Source organism: Taudactylus pleione, unplaced genomic scaffold (assembly GCF_031769625.1).
Source record: "Taudactylus pleione unplaced genomic scaffold, aTauple2 ptg001222l, whole genome shotgun sequence".
Lineage (NCBI taxonomy): Eukaryota > Metazoa > Chordata > Amphibia > Anura > Myobatrachidae > Taudactylus > Taudactylus pleione.
Genome location: NW_028285622.1, coordinates 658,772 through 671,373, shown reverse-complemented (window position 1 = coordinate 671,373; position 12,602 = coordinate 658,772). Strand labels below are relative to the sequence as shown.

Here is a 12,602-nt window from a genome sequence, read left to right as displayed (position 1 = left end):
GGTCCCCCCCCCTCCCCCTCCTCCTCCTTCCTCGTTGAGGCCCCGTCTGCCGGTCCCCCCCCCCCCCTCCCCCTCCTCTTCCTCGCTGAGGCCCCGTCTGCCGGTCCCCCCCCCCTCCCCCTCCTCCTCTTCCTCGCTGAGGCCCCGTCTGCCGGTCCCCCTCCCCCCTCCTCTTCCTCGCTGAGGCCCCGTCTGCCGGTCCCCCCCCCTCCCCCTCCTCTTCCTCGCTGAGGCCCCGTCTGCCGGTCCCCCCCCCCGTCCCCCTCCTCCTCTTCCTCGCTGAGGCCCCATCTGCCGGTCCCCCTCCTCCTCGCTGAGGCCCCGTCTGCCGGTCCCCCCCCTCCTCCCCACCCTCCTCGCTGAGGCCCCGTCTGCCGGTCCCCCCCCTCCTCCCCATCCTCCTCGCTGAGGCCCCGTCTGCCGGTCCCCCCCCCCTCCTCCTCCTCCTCTTCCTCGCTGAGGCCCCGTCTGCCGGTCCCCCCCTCCTCCCCCTCTTCCTCGCTGAGGCCCCGTATGCCGGTCCCCCCCTCCTCCCCCTCCTCCTCGCTGAGGCCCCGTCTGCCGGTCCCCCCCCCCTTCCTCCTCGCTGAGGCCCCGTCTGCCGGTCCCCCCCCTCCTCCCCTTCCTCCTCGCTGAGGCCCTGTCTGCCGGTCCCCCCCCCTCCTCCCCTACCTCCTCGCTGAGGCCCCCGTCTGCCGGTCCCCCCCCCTCCCCCTCTTCCTCGCTGAGGCCCCGTATGGCGGTCCCCCCCTCCTCCCCCTCCTCCTCGCTGAGGCCCCGTCTGCCGGTCCCCCCCTCCCTCCTCCTCGCTGAGGCCCCGTCTGCCGGTCCCCCCCTCCCTCCTCCTCGCTGAGGCCCCGTCTGCCGGTCCCCCCCTCCCTCCTCCTCGCTGAGGCCACGTCTGCCGGTCCCCCCCCCCCTCCTCCCCTTCCTCCTCGCTGAGGCCCCGTCTGCCGGTCCCCCCCCTCCTCCTCTTCCTCGCTGAGGCCCCTTCTGTCGGTCCCCCCCCCCCCCCTCCTCCTCCTCCTCGCTGATGCCTTGTCTGCCGGTCCCCCCCCCTCCTCCTCCTCCTTCCCCTGGCTGATACCCCTTTATACTTGTTATTTCCATTAGAACTGTGTTTATTGCATATTGAAGAAAAGCCTTATTAATTTTCTCTTTTACTTTCAAAACCAGATTGTAATGCTGAGCGTTTGAATCCAGCCGCACATATGTCGGACGGAGCGCTTCCCGTTCGGAGAATAGGCACAAGAGCCGCAGTTCGCCTGACCCAAGAGTCCAACGCCATGGCAGATTCGGACGCTTCCTCTTCGGACACGTCACCTTCCAGCTCCCTGAACACCTCAAATTCTCCAAAGCTAGAGCCAAAACTGGAACCTAAACAAGAGCCTGCTGAGACAGACTCTCCTGCTGTTCCCATGAGCACAGAGTCCACGTCGCAGAACTCCATCACTACTGTCCAGATCAAGGATCCTTTGGGGTTGCAGCCGCTTGGGCCGAGCCCCTTCACAGGCAGGAAGAGGAAGGCCAATTTCTCCAATGAGGAGACTGAGACACTGGTGAAGGACGTAGTCAAACATTTCAGCGCCCTGTATGGGTCAGAGGCCCTGCGCACCGAGTCCACCCGCAGGAACCAACGCAGGAGCCAGCTGTGGAACCAGATTCAGAGAGACGTTAATGACCTGGGTTACACCCCCCGCACGATCGATGACTTAAAGCACAAGTGGCGGGATCTACGACTGGAAGTTAAGAGAAAGATCACCCATCGGAGAACGGCGAGCAAGGTAGCCCCCGTTCCTGGGGCAACCCCAATCATAGACACCAAACTCACCCCCCTGGAGGACTTGGTGGCCTCTACTATTGGACACCACTGCACGTTGGATGGAGAGCAGGAGGGCCTGTACATGGAACCCGGTAGGTATTTGATCCTTAGTCATAGTGCACTCTGCCTGCATGGTGAAAGGTGTGGGCACTACCTGGAGATGTGTATCCACCGGTCTGTCCTCCATCCCGTCCCTGAGGTCTGTCCTCCATCCCGTCCCTGAGGTCTGTCCTCCATCCCGTCCCTGAGGTCTGTCCTCCATCCCGTCCCTGAGGTCTGTCCTCCATCCCGTCCCTGAGGTCTGTCCTCCATCCCGTCCCTGAGGTCTGTCCTCCATCCCGTCCCTGAGGTCTGTCCTCCATCCCGTCCCTGAGGTCTGTCCTCCATCCCGTCCCTGAGGTCTGTCCTCCATCCCGTCCCTGAGGTCTGTCCTCCATCCCGTCCCTGAGGTCTGTCCTCCATCCCGTCCCTGAGGTCTGTCCTCCATCCCGTCCCTGAGGTCTGTCCTCCATCCCGTCCCTGAGGTCTGTCCTCCATCCCGTCCCTGAGGTCTGTCCTCCATCCCGTCCCTGAGGTCTGTCCTCCATCCCGTCCCTGAGGTCTGTCCTCCATCCCGTCCCTGAGGTCTGTCCTCCATCCCGTCCCTGAGGTCTGTCCTCCATCCCGTCCCTGAGGTCTGTCCTCCATCCCGTCCCTGAGGTCTGTCCTCCATCCCGTCCCTGAGGTCTGTCCTCCATCCCGTCCCTGAGGTCTGTCCTCCATCCCGTCCCTGAGGTCTGTCCTCCATCCCGTCCCTGAGGTCTGTCCTCCATCCCGTCCCTGAGGTCTGTCCTCCATCCCGTCCCTGAGGTCTGTCCTCCATCCCGTCCCTGAGGTCTGTCCTCCATCCCGTCCCTGAGGTCTGTCCTCCATCCCGTCCCTGAGGTCTGTCCTCCATCCCGTCCCTGAGGTCTGTCCTCCATCCCGTCCCTGAGGTCTGTCCTCCATCCCGTCCCTGAGGTCTGTCCTCCATCCCGTCCCTGAGGTCTGTCCTCCATCCCGTCCCTGAGGTCTGTCCTCCATCCCGTCCCTGAGGTCTGTCCTCCATCCCGTCCCTGAGGTCTGTCCTCCATCCCGTCCCTGAGGTCTGTCCTCCATCCCGTCCCTGAGGTCTGTCCTCCATCCCGTCCCTGAGGTCTGTCCTCCATCCCGTCCCTGAGGTCTGTCCTCCATCCCGTCCCTGAGGTCTGTCCTCCATCCCGTCCCTGAGGTCTGTCCTCCATCCCGTCCCTGAGGTCTGTCCTCCATCCCGTCCCTGAGGTCTGTCCTCCATCCCGTCCCTGAGGTCTGTCCTCCATCCCGTCCCTGAGGTCTGTCCTCCATCCCGTCCCTGAGGTCTGTCCTCCATCCCGTCCCTGAGGTCTGTCCTCCATCCCGTCCCTGAGGTCTGTCCTCCATCCCGTCCCTGAGGTCTGTCCTCCATCCCGTCCCTGAGGTGACAGTGTAGATCTGAAACCAGCTGAATAGACACCTTAGTCCTATAGCTTCTAGGAGGACTCGCTCTTGTTCCCTGGTCGGGGACAGTGTATAGGGTGGCACAGACTGCAGTCCCTTTTTCTCTTAACCTACTGGGTCCTGATCTGTTGTTTTTGTTATGGTTAATAGGCACAGAAGGTATTTGGCAGAAAAATAGGCTTTTTCTACTTCAGGGTCCATAGGGGGTCCACAGGGTTGACCTTGGGGGTATAGGTTGGGAACCAAATCCGGGCACCACGCAGTTAAAGCTTTTAGCTCCCAGGATGCACTGGGTCCACTCTCCCTATAACCCCTCCCCCAAGCCAGAGGCACCTCAGTTTAAGTTGGTGCCCGGCCGGAGTCGGGTCACCGTTAGCGCAGGGGGAGCTGATTAGCAGCCCCTAAGCTTATTTTATTTTTTTAGGGACAAAGTTTTTTCATGGACTTTGGACTCTTCAGAGCGGCAGCGTCGGACTGTCCATAGGACGTCTAAGCTGCCGCTCCGTCACCCCGCTGGCGCTGAGACGCCAGTACAGATCTGGGGATCTCAGCGGGACCCCAGAGTCTGTACTAGCCGGACTCTGCAGGCGCCCAGGACTGCTGCCGGATCCACGGGGAGCAGGTAAGGTCGCGGATCACCGCTTGCGGTGATCCGCGCATTTCAAATGCAGTCCTGTGCCTCCGGTCTCAGGGGACAGACCGGAGGCGCCGGCAGTGGCGGCGGGGCCCCCATACCCCGTGTGTCCACTAGACCACCAGGGACTTAACGATCGGTGCAGGGAGCCGGCGTCCCGGGGGTTAATAGCCAGCCAGGGGAGGCAGCCTTCCCTGTTACAGCGGCTCCTCCCCTCAGCTCAGCGCGCCTTTCAGTATCCACAGTCTGGCGTCGCTGAGCTGCTTCCTCCGCGGGCCACGCTTCCTCTGAGGTCTCCAGCGGCCATTTTATCTCTGTGGTGCAGCAGAAATCTCTCAGGATGGCAGTGAGTCCAGTCCCCCTGCGTACCTCACCATCAGGTCAGTGTACACAGCGCTGTAGCCTTCCCAGACACTGAATCTGGGCAGTTGAATGCAGTGTAATAGTGCAGTATATTATATGACATGTTTATGTATATATGTATATATCTGCATTGTATGTGACTTATGCTAGTGCTGACTGTACTTTATTCTCTCACCTGTCAGTGTATATCTATCCCTTTTCTTTATCTGCCCTAATACAGCTGTACTTAGGGTGGTTCTGAGACCTCACATTTATATACTTGTTAATATTTGTGTGGTTTGTCACATACTGTTGCGTGCTGCACGTTGCCATATTTTAGATGGAACTGTGTGTTGCATATGCTGAAAATGGGTCCCTGCAGCTAATTTTTGGCATCAGTCAGGACCAGTATAGTGCTGCTTAATATTTCCGCCAAGATTGGTCAGATATGTCTGACCAGGAGATAGAGCGTTATACTGCACCCATTTTTACTATCCTGCAAGTCATGTGCTGCAGGTGTTAGTGCGGAGGATTTGACTCATAAAGGGTTCTGTATGTGGCGTCATCTGGTGCCGGCCTCTTTCACGACCCCCTTGGGCGGTTTGTTTTCTCGGGATCCTCTCAATTGCGGATCGCCGGGCGGGCCCCATTGTTGTACCTCACTTGGGGTTACTTCACCATACTGCCCTTTTCATCTCAGGGTATCTCGCAGTTTCTTGCACTCTTCCCCTGTGACACAGACTATCGCTCCCTGCAGGGGTTTTTCGCAGTATATGAATTCCCCCTGGTGCCACAATAGTCTGTCATTCCCCTCGCAGGGATTACCACAACAGCCACCCTGGGTGGATGTCGTTTTCTAAGAAACGCTAATTGGCGTGGTTGACGCCCTGTGGTTACTTCCCAGTTGGCTCTGCCGTGAACTGGATACTGTTCGGGGCTCTTTCCCTCTTACACGGGGGGAAGCCTATTTCAGGTATTATTATCCCTGCTTTAGGGCTGGTAGCAGGTCCATTCTGGTTAGAGTGAATGTTGACCTGCACCTGTATCATACACCCTCAGTATTGCGTGCCTTCGGGTTACCTGTTGCTGACTAGCGGGTGGATCGCATAGCGGGACTCTGGCTGTTGCCAGATAGGAGGTGTTACAACAGTGTTTGGCCTCCTGTCCCAAATTCCCTGAGGGTCATCACGAGCCCCTCCTGGGGGGGATGGGCGTGTTACTCGTCTGATTACAGACGTTACTACGCCTCCCATTCCTGCGTGGTCGGATTCTTCGGATCCGTAGGTGGTAACTCTGCCTGAAATCAGTATACTTGCTTTCAGGAGTTGTTACCCATCCTACCATGGCTATAGCATGGTTGGTTAATACTATTGCATATTGGGTTGATGCATTTGTAACGTTTTTTCCCCTCCAACACGTCGGGGGTTCAAATGTATTTGGTCGCTCACGTAATATATGCTGTTGTCATAGGTGGAAATGCCTATATTGGATACCAGTCTCCTAACTTTCAGAGTTCCGGCTGCGACTGTATCCTCCGTAATACCCTATGGCTGCGCTCTGGGAATGCAGAGGTGCAGATACCATCTTTAGGGTTGATATTGTTTGGTCCTGACCTTGACAAGATTGTAGTAACATTGGCAGTATTACTAACGACAAGTTTACCGCTTTCAGCTATGCCCACTACAAGGCCTCAGACTAAGTCTGTTAAGTCTTTTTTGTCCTCTGGGTCAGCCTAAAGGTCTGTTTCTTCGTAGACTGTCGGCATCTACAAGGGCCGACATATCCAGTACCGAGCAGGCCTGGACTGCCAGCCGATCCTGCTTCTGAACCTACGGATATCTCTTCAGTCTGACGGGACAGGCCTACAACTGGGAGCTACCGATTTTCTCAGTTCGCCCGGTATTAGTGTCAAGTTGCCGCGGCTACGTGGGTAGGAGGGTACGCCCTCTTTACAAGGGCCTTACAGATCCAGAAAGCTATGCAGTTGTTGCGGTAAGCGGAGCTAATTAGGCCATCCCCACTATCTCAGTGAGGGACTGGTTGTTCTGTTTTCTTTCTGGTGCGGTGGCTGAATGGTCCTCTTTGGCCTATTCTCTGTCTCAATTCCCTGAACCAGTTCCTAAAGCTACCTGGGCTCAGGAGGAAATCCCTATGCTCCATCATACGATGTTTGGAACCTGGGGACTTTAGGGTATCACTGGATATACAGGACGCGTGCCTACGGGTACTTACAGAGACCTTTCCTCAGCATGGGCTGAGGTTTGCTGTATCACAGCAACACTTACAATTTTTCGGGCTCTGCCTGTTGGGACTGTCCTCAGCCCCACAGGGGTTTACCAGCGTTTTGGATTTTCTGACAGTTCTTCTGTTCAGTATATCCCAATGCTCCTGTACCTGGACGGCCTCCTGCTCTTAGCGGGATCACCGGGGTACTTTACGGCCAGGTCAGGATGACTGTGGCTTCTTCAGGGTGCAGACGTTTAATCAACGGGAAAAAAGTCCTCCCTGCATCCCTCTCTGGGTATTCTTCATCTAGGATCCCTGCTGGATTCTCAGAATCTGAGAATTCTTCTGGCGTAAGACGGAATCTCCTCTCTTCCATTAGGAGTACATGGTTGTCTGCGCAGTCGACAGATGTCTTTACACTCTGGGATGCATGGTGGAATGGGCTCAGTTCCATTCCAGGCCTTTCCATAATTGGCTCATCTCCAGATGGAATGAGTTTTTTCTGTCGGATAACTGTTCAAACGATGATGCTCTCTCCGGAGGCAAGTCGGTCCTGTCCGGGTGGCTATGGCCATCTCGTCCAGGGTTTTCTTTGCTAGGGACAGTGTCTGGATCGAATCCTTTTCAGTGCAGTTGGACGTCTGTCGATTCCACCCTGTCAATTAACTTACTCTGGCATAACTCTTGTTTCCCGGTGAACCTGAAAAGGTTCAGTCCGACAGGGTCAGGACAGTGGCTTCCTTTTTAGCAACACTGTTCGTTGGGTGGCAATGACAGGTATGTCACATATTCGGACATAGTCCGAGGGTCTCCTCCCGACCATCTCGGCAGCGTTCATTTCAGGAGCTCTCCATTGGGAAGCGGGAGTCCTCAGCCGTCACGACGTGCATCCCGGGGACTAGTCTCTTCCCCAAGAGAGGTTTCATCTCCTGGTGAGCAGGGGGGGCCCCCCTGAGGTGACCCTCATGGCCTTCTGACTTTATCACACTATGGTGTTACAGTTCAGCTCTGGGGATTCTGAAGCAAACTTCAGCGACTCTTTGTCGGTGAAGTGGTCCTTCCACTTTGTGTACCTGTGTTCTCCGGTCTCCCTTCTTCCTCGAGGTCTTTGGAAGTGTTTTCAATCGAGACGGAGATGCTTTCCTGCTGGTGGCTCCTGATTGCCCCAGATGTCAGGGGTACTTGGATCTTCGGAGTCTCTACATCGATACTCCATCCCTGATGCTTCACTGCCCGGACCTGTTGTCTCAGGGTCCTTGGTTTTGCCTTGGACCTGGGTCGTTTGTCTTTGACTGTGTCCTTACAGTGGTCTTACGGCTTCCCTGGCTTTGTCATCGTTGGAATGATTAGAGCACATGGATCAGCTTTTGCTGGGACCTACCACAAACTGTGGCAGCCATAAATCTTATGGTATTGTACCTGTCGATACAATCCTCCGGTGTCCAGGATTTCCAGATATTCTGGCATTTCTTCCGGCTGGCTTGGGTTTCACACTTGGCCTGGTCTTCCTGACAGTGCGGATCTCTACACTGTCAGTATGGTTAAGATATGGAATTGCTTCACTCTGGTATCCAGTTCATCCTTTGGAGTGTTTTCTTGATTATGCCTCCATTTGTCCTCCCTAGGGACTCCTTGGGAGTAAGTAGTGGTTCTTCGTTACCTCCGGGGACAGTCAATGGAACCGCTGGTTGTGATAGCCATTACATGGTCTATTGCTTAGGCTCTCTCTTTCTCTCAGGGTGTTTATATCAACCAGGAGAGTGTCTGAATTGGGAGCGTTCTCATGTGGCTCCCTCTTCTGGAGGGCATCATGTCAGGGTGGGAGTTGCTCTCGCCCTGTGTTTCTTCTTAGTGGTTTTCAGGTTCCATATTATTCTGGAACTTATGGTACGGCCATTCTGTCCACAGTCCTCTCGGCTGGTGTGGCCTCATTGACTGTGGTCTGGCCTCTTTGGATTTATGTGATCCGTTCAGGTTCCTTACGGAAATCGGACTCCTTATTGGTGGTCTGAGATTTCTGGTTTTCACAGGAAAGGATGGCCGGCCTATAACCAAATGTTGGCTTGGATGGCCTCGTAGGTCTTCCTCAGGGGCCTACCCATGGGTAGGCCTTCCTGTTGTTGATGCTTGTTTTTTCTCGGGCCATGTGACCCTCGTGTGCGGCTCGCTGTGGCGCCTCGGCTGTTTTGCCTTACTAGGTGGCCACGTGGTCTTCTGTCCACACCTTTTTAAGGTTCTAGGCATTGGTTTCCTTTGCCTCTCAGGATGCTTCCTTTTTGGCGACGGATTCTCCTCTCAGCACAGGAGCGTCCCCACCCTTGGTTGAACTGCTTTGGGACATCCCCAAGGTCAACCCTGTGGACCCCCTATGGACCCTGAAGTAGAAAACAAGAGATATGGTAAGAACTTACCTTTGTTATCTCTGTTTCTACGAAGTCCATAGGGTCCACAGGGCGCCCGCCCTGACGCACCTGGCTTCATATGGGCTGTGTGGCTGGTCACCGGTTTTCCGTCTCCCATTTCGGTGAGTATGGTTATTGAGTGTTCCAGTTTTCTCTCTCTTTTTCTCTCCTCCTCCGGCCTTTGGCTACTTACAAACTGAGGTGCCTCTGGCTTGGGGGTGGGGTTATAGGGAGAGTGGACCCAGTGCATCCTGGGAGCTAAAAGCTTTAACTGCGTGGTGCCCGGATTTGGTTCCCAACCTATACCCCCAAGGTCAACCCTGTGGACCCTATGGACTTCGTAGAAACAGAGATAACAAAGGTAAGTTCTTACCATATCTCTTGTTATCTTGGCCATTAAAAGTGCGCTGGCAACAGTCTGTTCTTAATGACTGTTCCGCAGATACATTTCTGTTTGAATAAAGAGAACGCAGGGTGGGAGTAGTTGTATCTTGTCCTAAGTAAGAGGCCGTTCTAAAACATGCAGATTATCTTTCTATGGTTAGTTTGCTGCCCGGGGACCAATGCAGCCAAGTTTCTTACATTGTACAGGGGTCAGTGGGATCACGCCTCTACGGTGATGTCGCTACTAAAGTCCATATATTGTCCACCTCTGATTAGGTTTTCTTGACTAACTTGCTCTATTTATGATGATTGCAAGAAAAAGATGTCATTACTGAGTGTCCGCTTTCCCTCCACCAGGTGTCCCCCGACAGTCCATCTTCTTCACTTGTCGAGGACCCCCGGGCACCATCTCCGACATCGGCAGTGACAGGCTGGGATCCACAGGTTGGTACAAGAGCGACTAAAATGCGCCTTTCCGCACTTGGTGACTTTAGCAGAAGGTTCATAGTGTGACACATTAAATAACCAGGTGCCTCGCGTACGGCTGTACCGGGAACCAGGACAATTGGATAAACTCATAGTCCTTACAGCTTTTCTATAGAGTACATGTAACCAGGCAGATTTAGGTGTTGTGTAATGTACTTATTGATGTATTGCATTGTGTATCTGACACTCTCCTTTACATTCACAGCAAGTCCCAGACCAACTGCCGACCTCTCCCTGATTTCGCCGCTGGTCAGTACTTCCCCCGCCCAACTCTCCTTCGTCCACATAACAGAAGATGGGGAAAACGACGACCAGGAAATGGATGTAACCCAAACTGTCACAATCAAACCATTCACCGAGACATGGCCGGCTGTGAAAGAGGTGTGCACGCTGGTGGCGACCCAGAACTTGCTCCCGACACAGCAGACCATCGTATCGGCCACATCGGAGTTACTTGCGGTGAAGCAGGAGGCACAACCTGCCCGGCCTGCTTTGGTTCCAACGCGTTGCGAGTCTCAGAGCTCCATCGTGTCCTCACCTGAAGGCTCGCTCGCTAATGCGACAGGGCAAACAGAGTGCAGTGTCAACGGTAAGGGGGACAATCCCGCGGCCTCTGTGGTAAGCGGTGACGGGGACACGATACAGCTGAAGTTGGAGGACGAGGATGAAGACAGCCAAGAGGTCAGCAAAGGTTCCCCTTCACGGGAGCAAGCCAACTGGCAGGAGAACCAGGATGAGTGGGAGGGACAGTCTAGGTCTCCCCAACCGAGCGAGACCGCACAGGAAGACTCCATGCCGTCCTCCTCTTCCCAAGACGGGGAACCCTCTTCGGGCGGAGATCTTGCAGCTAATGGAGACTGCTCCTGTGAACCGGATGAGCGCAGCGGTCCCTGGAGGGCAAATATGCATCGGCTTTTGGAGTTGGAGGAGCAGTGGGACTCCTTATACCATCGGGAGCTTGGCATCTGGGAGGAGGAAAGGATCCAACAGCAGCAGCAGCGGTCTCAAGATAGGGAACTGCAGCAGCAGCTGCTGGGAGTACTCACGGACATTCGAGATGAGCTGCGCCAGCTCAGACAGGAGAGGGCTGCCGCCCGCCAACCCCAAGTGGCCCCCCCTGCTAATGGCACGCTCATAGTTACTAACGCTGTCCCGGCCGTGGCTATTACACAAAAGGCTAAAGCTGACCCCCCTGTCGTAGTTGAGGTTGCAGTGAAAAGTCCCCCTGTTCTGTCTGCAAGACGCAGAGGGCGCCCTCGCCTCATCAAGCCCTGCCCGGAACCAGTGCGCCCCATCAGGCCAGCTCCAGAGCCTTCCACGAGTAGCTGAGCTTTGTCCCACTATACTAGTTCCTCCTTTCATGTACTGGCTTCGCTGGTTACAAAGGTCACCTCCCCGATACCTGCAGAGCGGTCCGCTCAGGACGGTCTCCGACACTGGAAAGGTGGTTAATGGACAAAAGATCTACTTTTTATTTAGGTTTTTTTTTTATTATTATTATTATTGAGAAGAATATAGTGTCTGTCCTGCTAGATTCTCATTATGTCGCTGTAATGAAATCTGTAGATAGGTTTCCCCAACAATTCAGTGTCTTGCTATCTCAGGCTGTGCGGGTCTCTGGGGGAAAATGAACAATGTGTTTTGTATAGATCTATTTGTGGGAGGGGGGTGGGGTTGGAGTTGTATCTAATATACAAAATATATATATAGTATTTTTTTTATCAGTCACCCGGACACTTAGGCCTTAAACTAATTCTCATCCCAAATTATGTCTTTGTGGAAAGAAAAGACGTTGAGATCCGGGTCAGCCAGAATCCCGTCGCCGTGGAGGCTGCGAGGTTTTTATTTTTAAAGCGGGCTGTAGGGCAGCAGATGTAGAGAGAATACGATTGTAGCGTCACTAGACATCACTGTGTGTCTTTTATAAACTGTACAGAAACACCCAACAGGTAGAAAGATGCTGATTAGCAGAGGAGTATTGTCATATAGGTTTTTTTTTTTTTGTTTTTTTAATTTAAATTTTATTTTAAAAAAAGACCTTTCTAGTTTTCTATGATGAATTTCGGGTCCCTTTAGAATGTCTGAGAACTATTGAATCCAAAGGTGGCTCCTCTGGGGCCCTAATAATCCTAAACCAGATAGGCTTCTGGAACGATCGAGCATGAAACAAGGACTGGTTTTAAATTGCTGAGAGACCCCAATTATTTGGGAGGTAACTGACTGGCGGATGAGGCTGATTCTTGCTGTAACCATCATCTTGTTACTCATCCAACGACTGGACCTTTTAATCTTTTCATGCAATAAACGATTAATTTTTATCAATCTGTCATTTGCTTGTGACGTGCACTAATCTGTTGGACGCTTTCTACATGTAAGAGGCCTCTAATGTAAATATTGGGTGGGCGGGGGGGTGTAATAGAAAGTAGTATTATTATTATGCACACTGAACTTTCTGCAGGGCCCCAGTAAAACCTGTAGAGCCAAATGTAATGGCCTCTGCGGTGCTGGAAGTGCGATGACTTGGTGATTTTGCCCCTTGATTTATAGCAGCGCCAGCGTTGGCATTACCTGTTCCAAAATGGCTGCTTAAATTCTGGTCAGAATTGCTGAAACATCTGCACTTTCAGCGCTGCGGGGGCTTTTACGCTTGGCCCTTGGTGGGTGTCACACACTTAAGGGTGATTTACACATTGCAGTAACCGTGCTCAGGTTTAGTCTGCCTCCATTACAGTTTGTATAACTTGTTTGCCATGTTAATGATGCCATCTGGTCTAATGTGGGACAGTCTCCCGGGGAGGGGAGCATTATCTAA

At 54.0% G+C, this 12,602-nt stretch overlaps 1 protein-coding gene across 1 annotated transcript; it reads left to right on the top strand.

The window, feature by feature from the left end:
* Positions 1 to 1,180: 1,180 nt before the first annotated feature.
* On the top strand, positions 1,181 to 12,119 carry LOC148451012 (uncharacterized). Its single transcript, XM_088462381.1, has 3 exons — positions 1,181 to 1,914; positions 9,662 to 9,748; positions 9,996 to 12,119. Exons 1-3 carry the CDS (start codon positions 1,212 to 1,214, stop codon positions 11,117 to 11,119), a joined length of 1,914 nt encoding a protein of 637 aa, XP_088318507.1. The 5' UTR covers positions 1,181 to 1,211; the 3' UTR covers positions 11,120 to 12,119.
* The last annotated feature ends 483 nt before the right edge of the window (positions 12,120 to 12,602 follow it).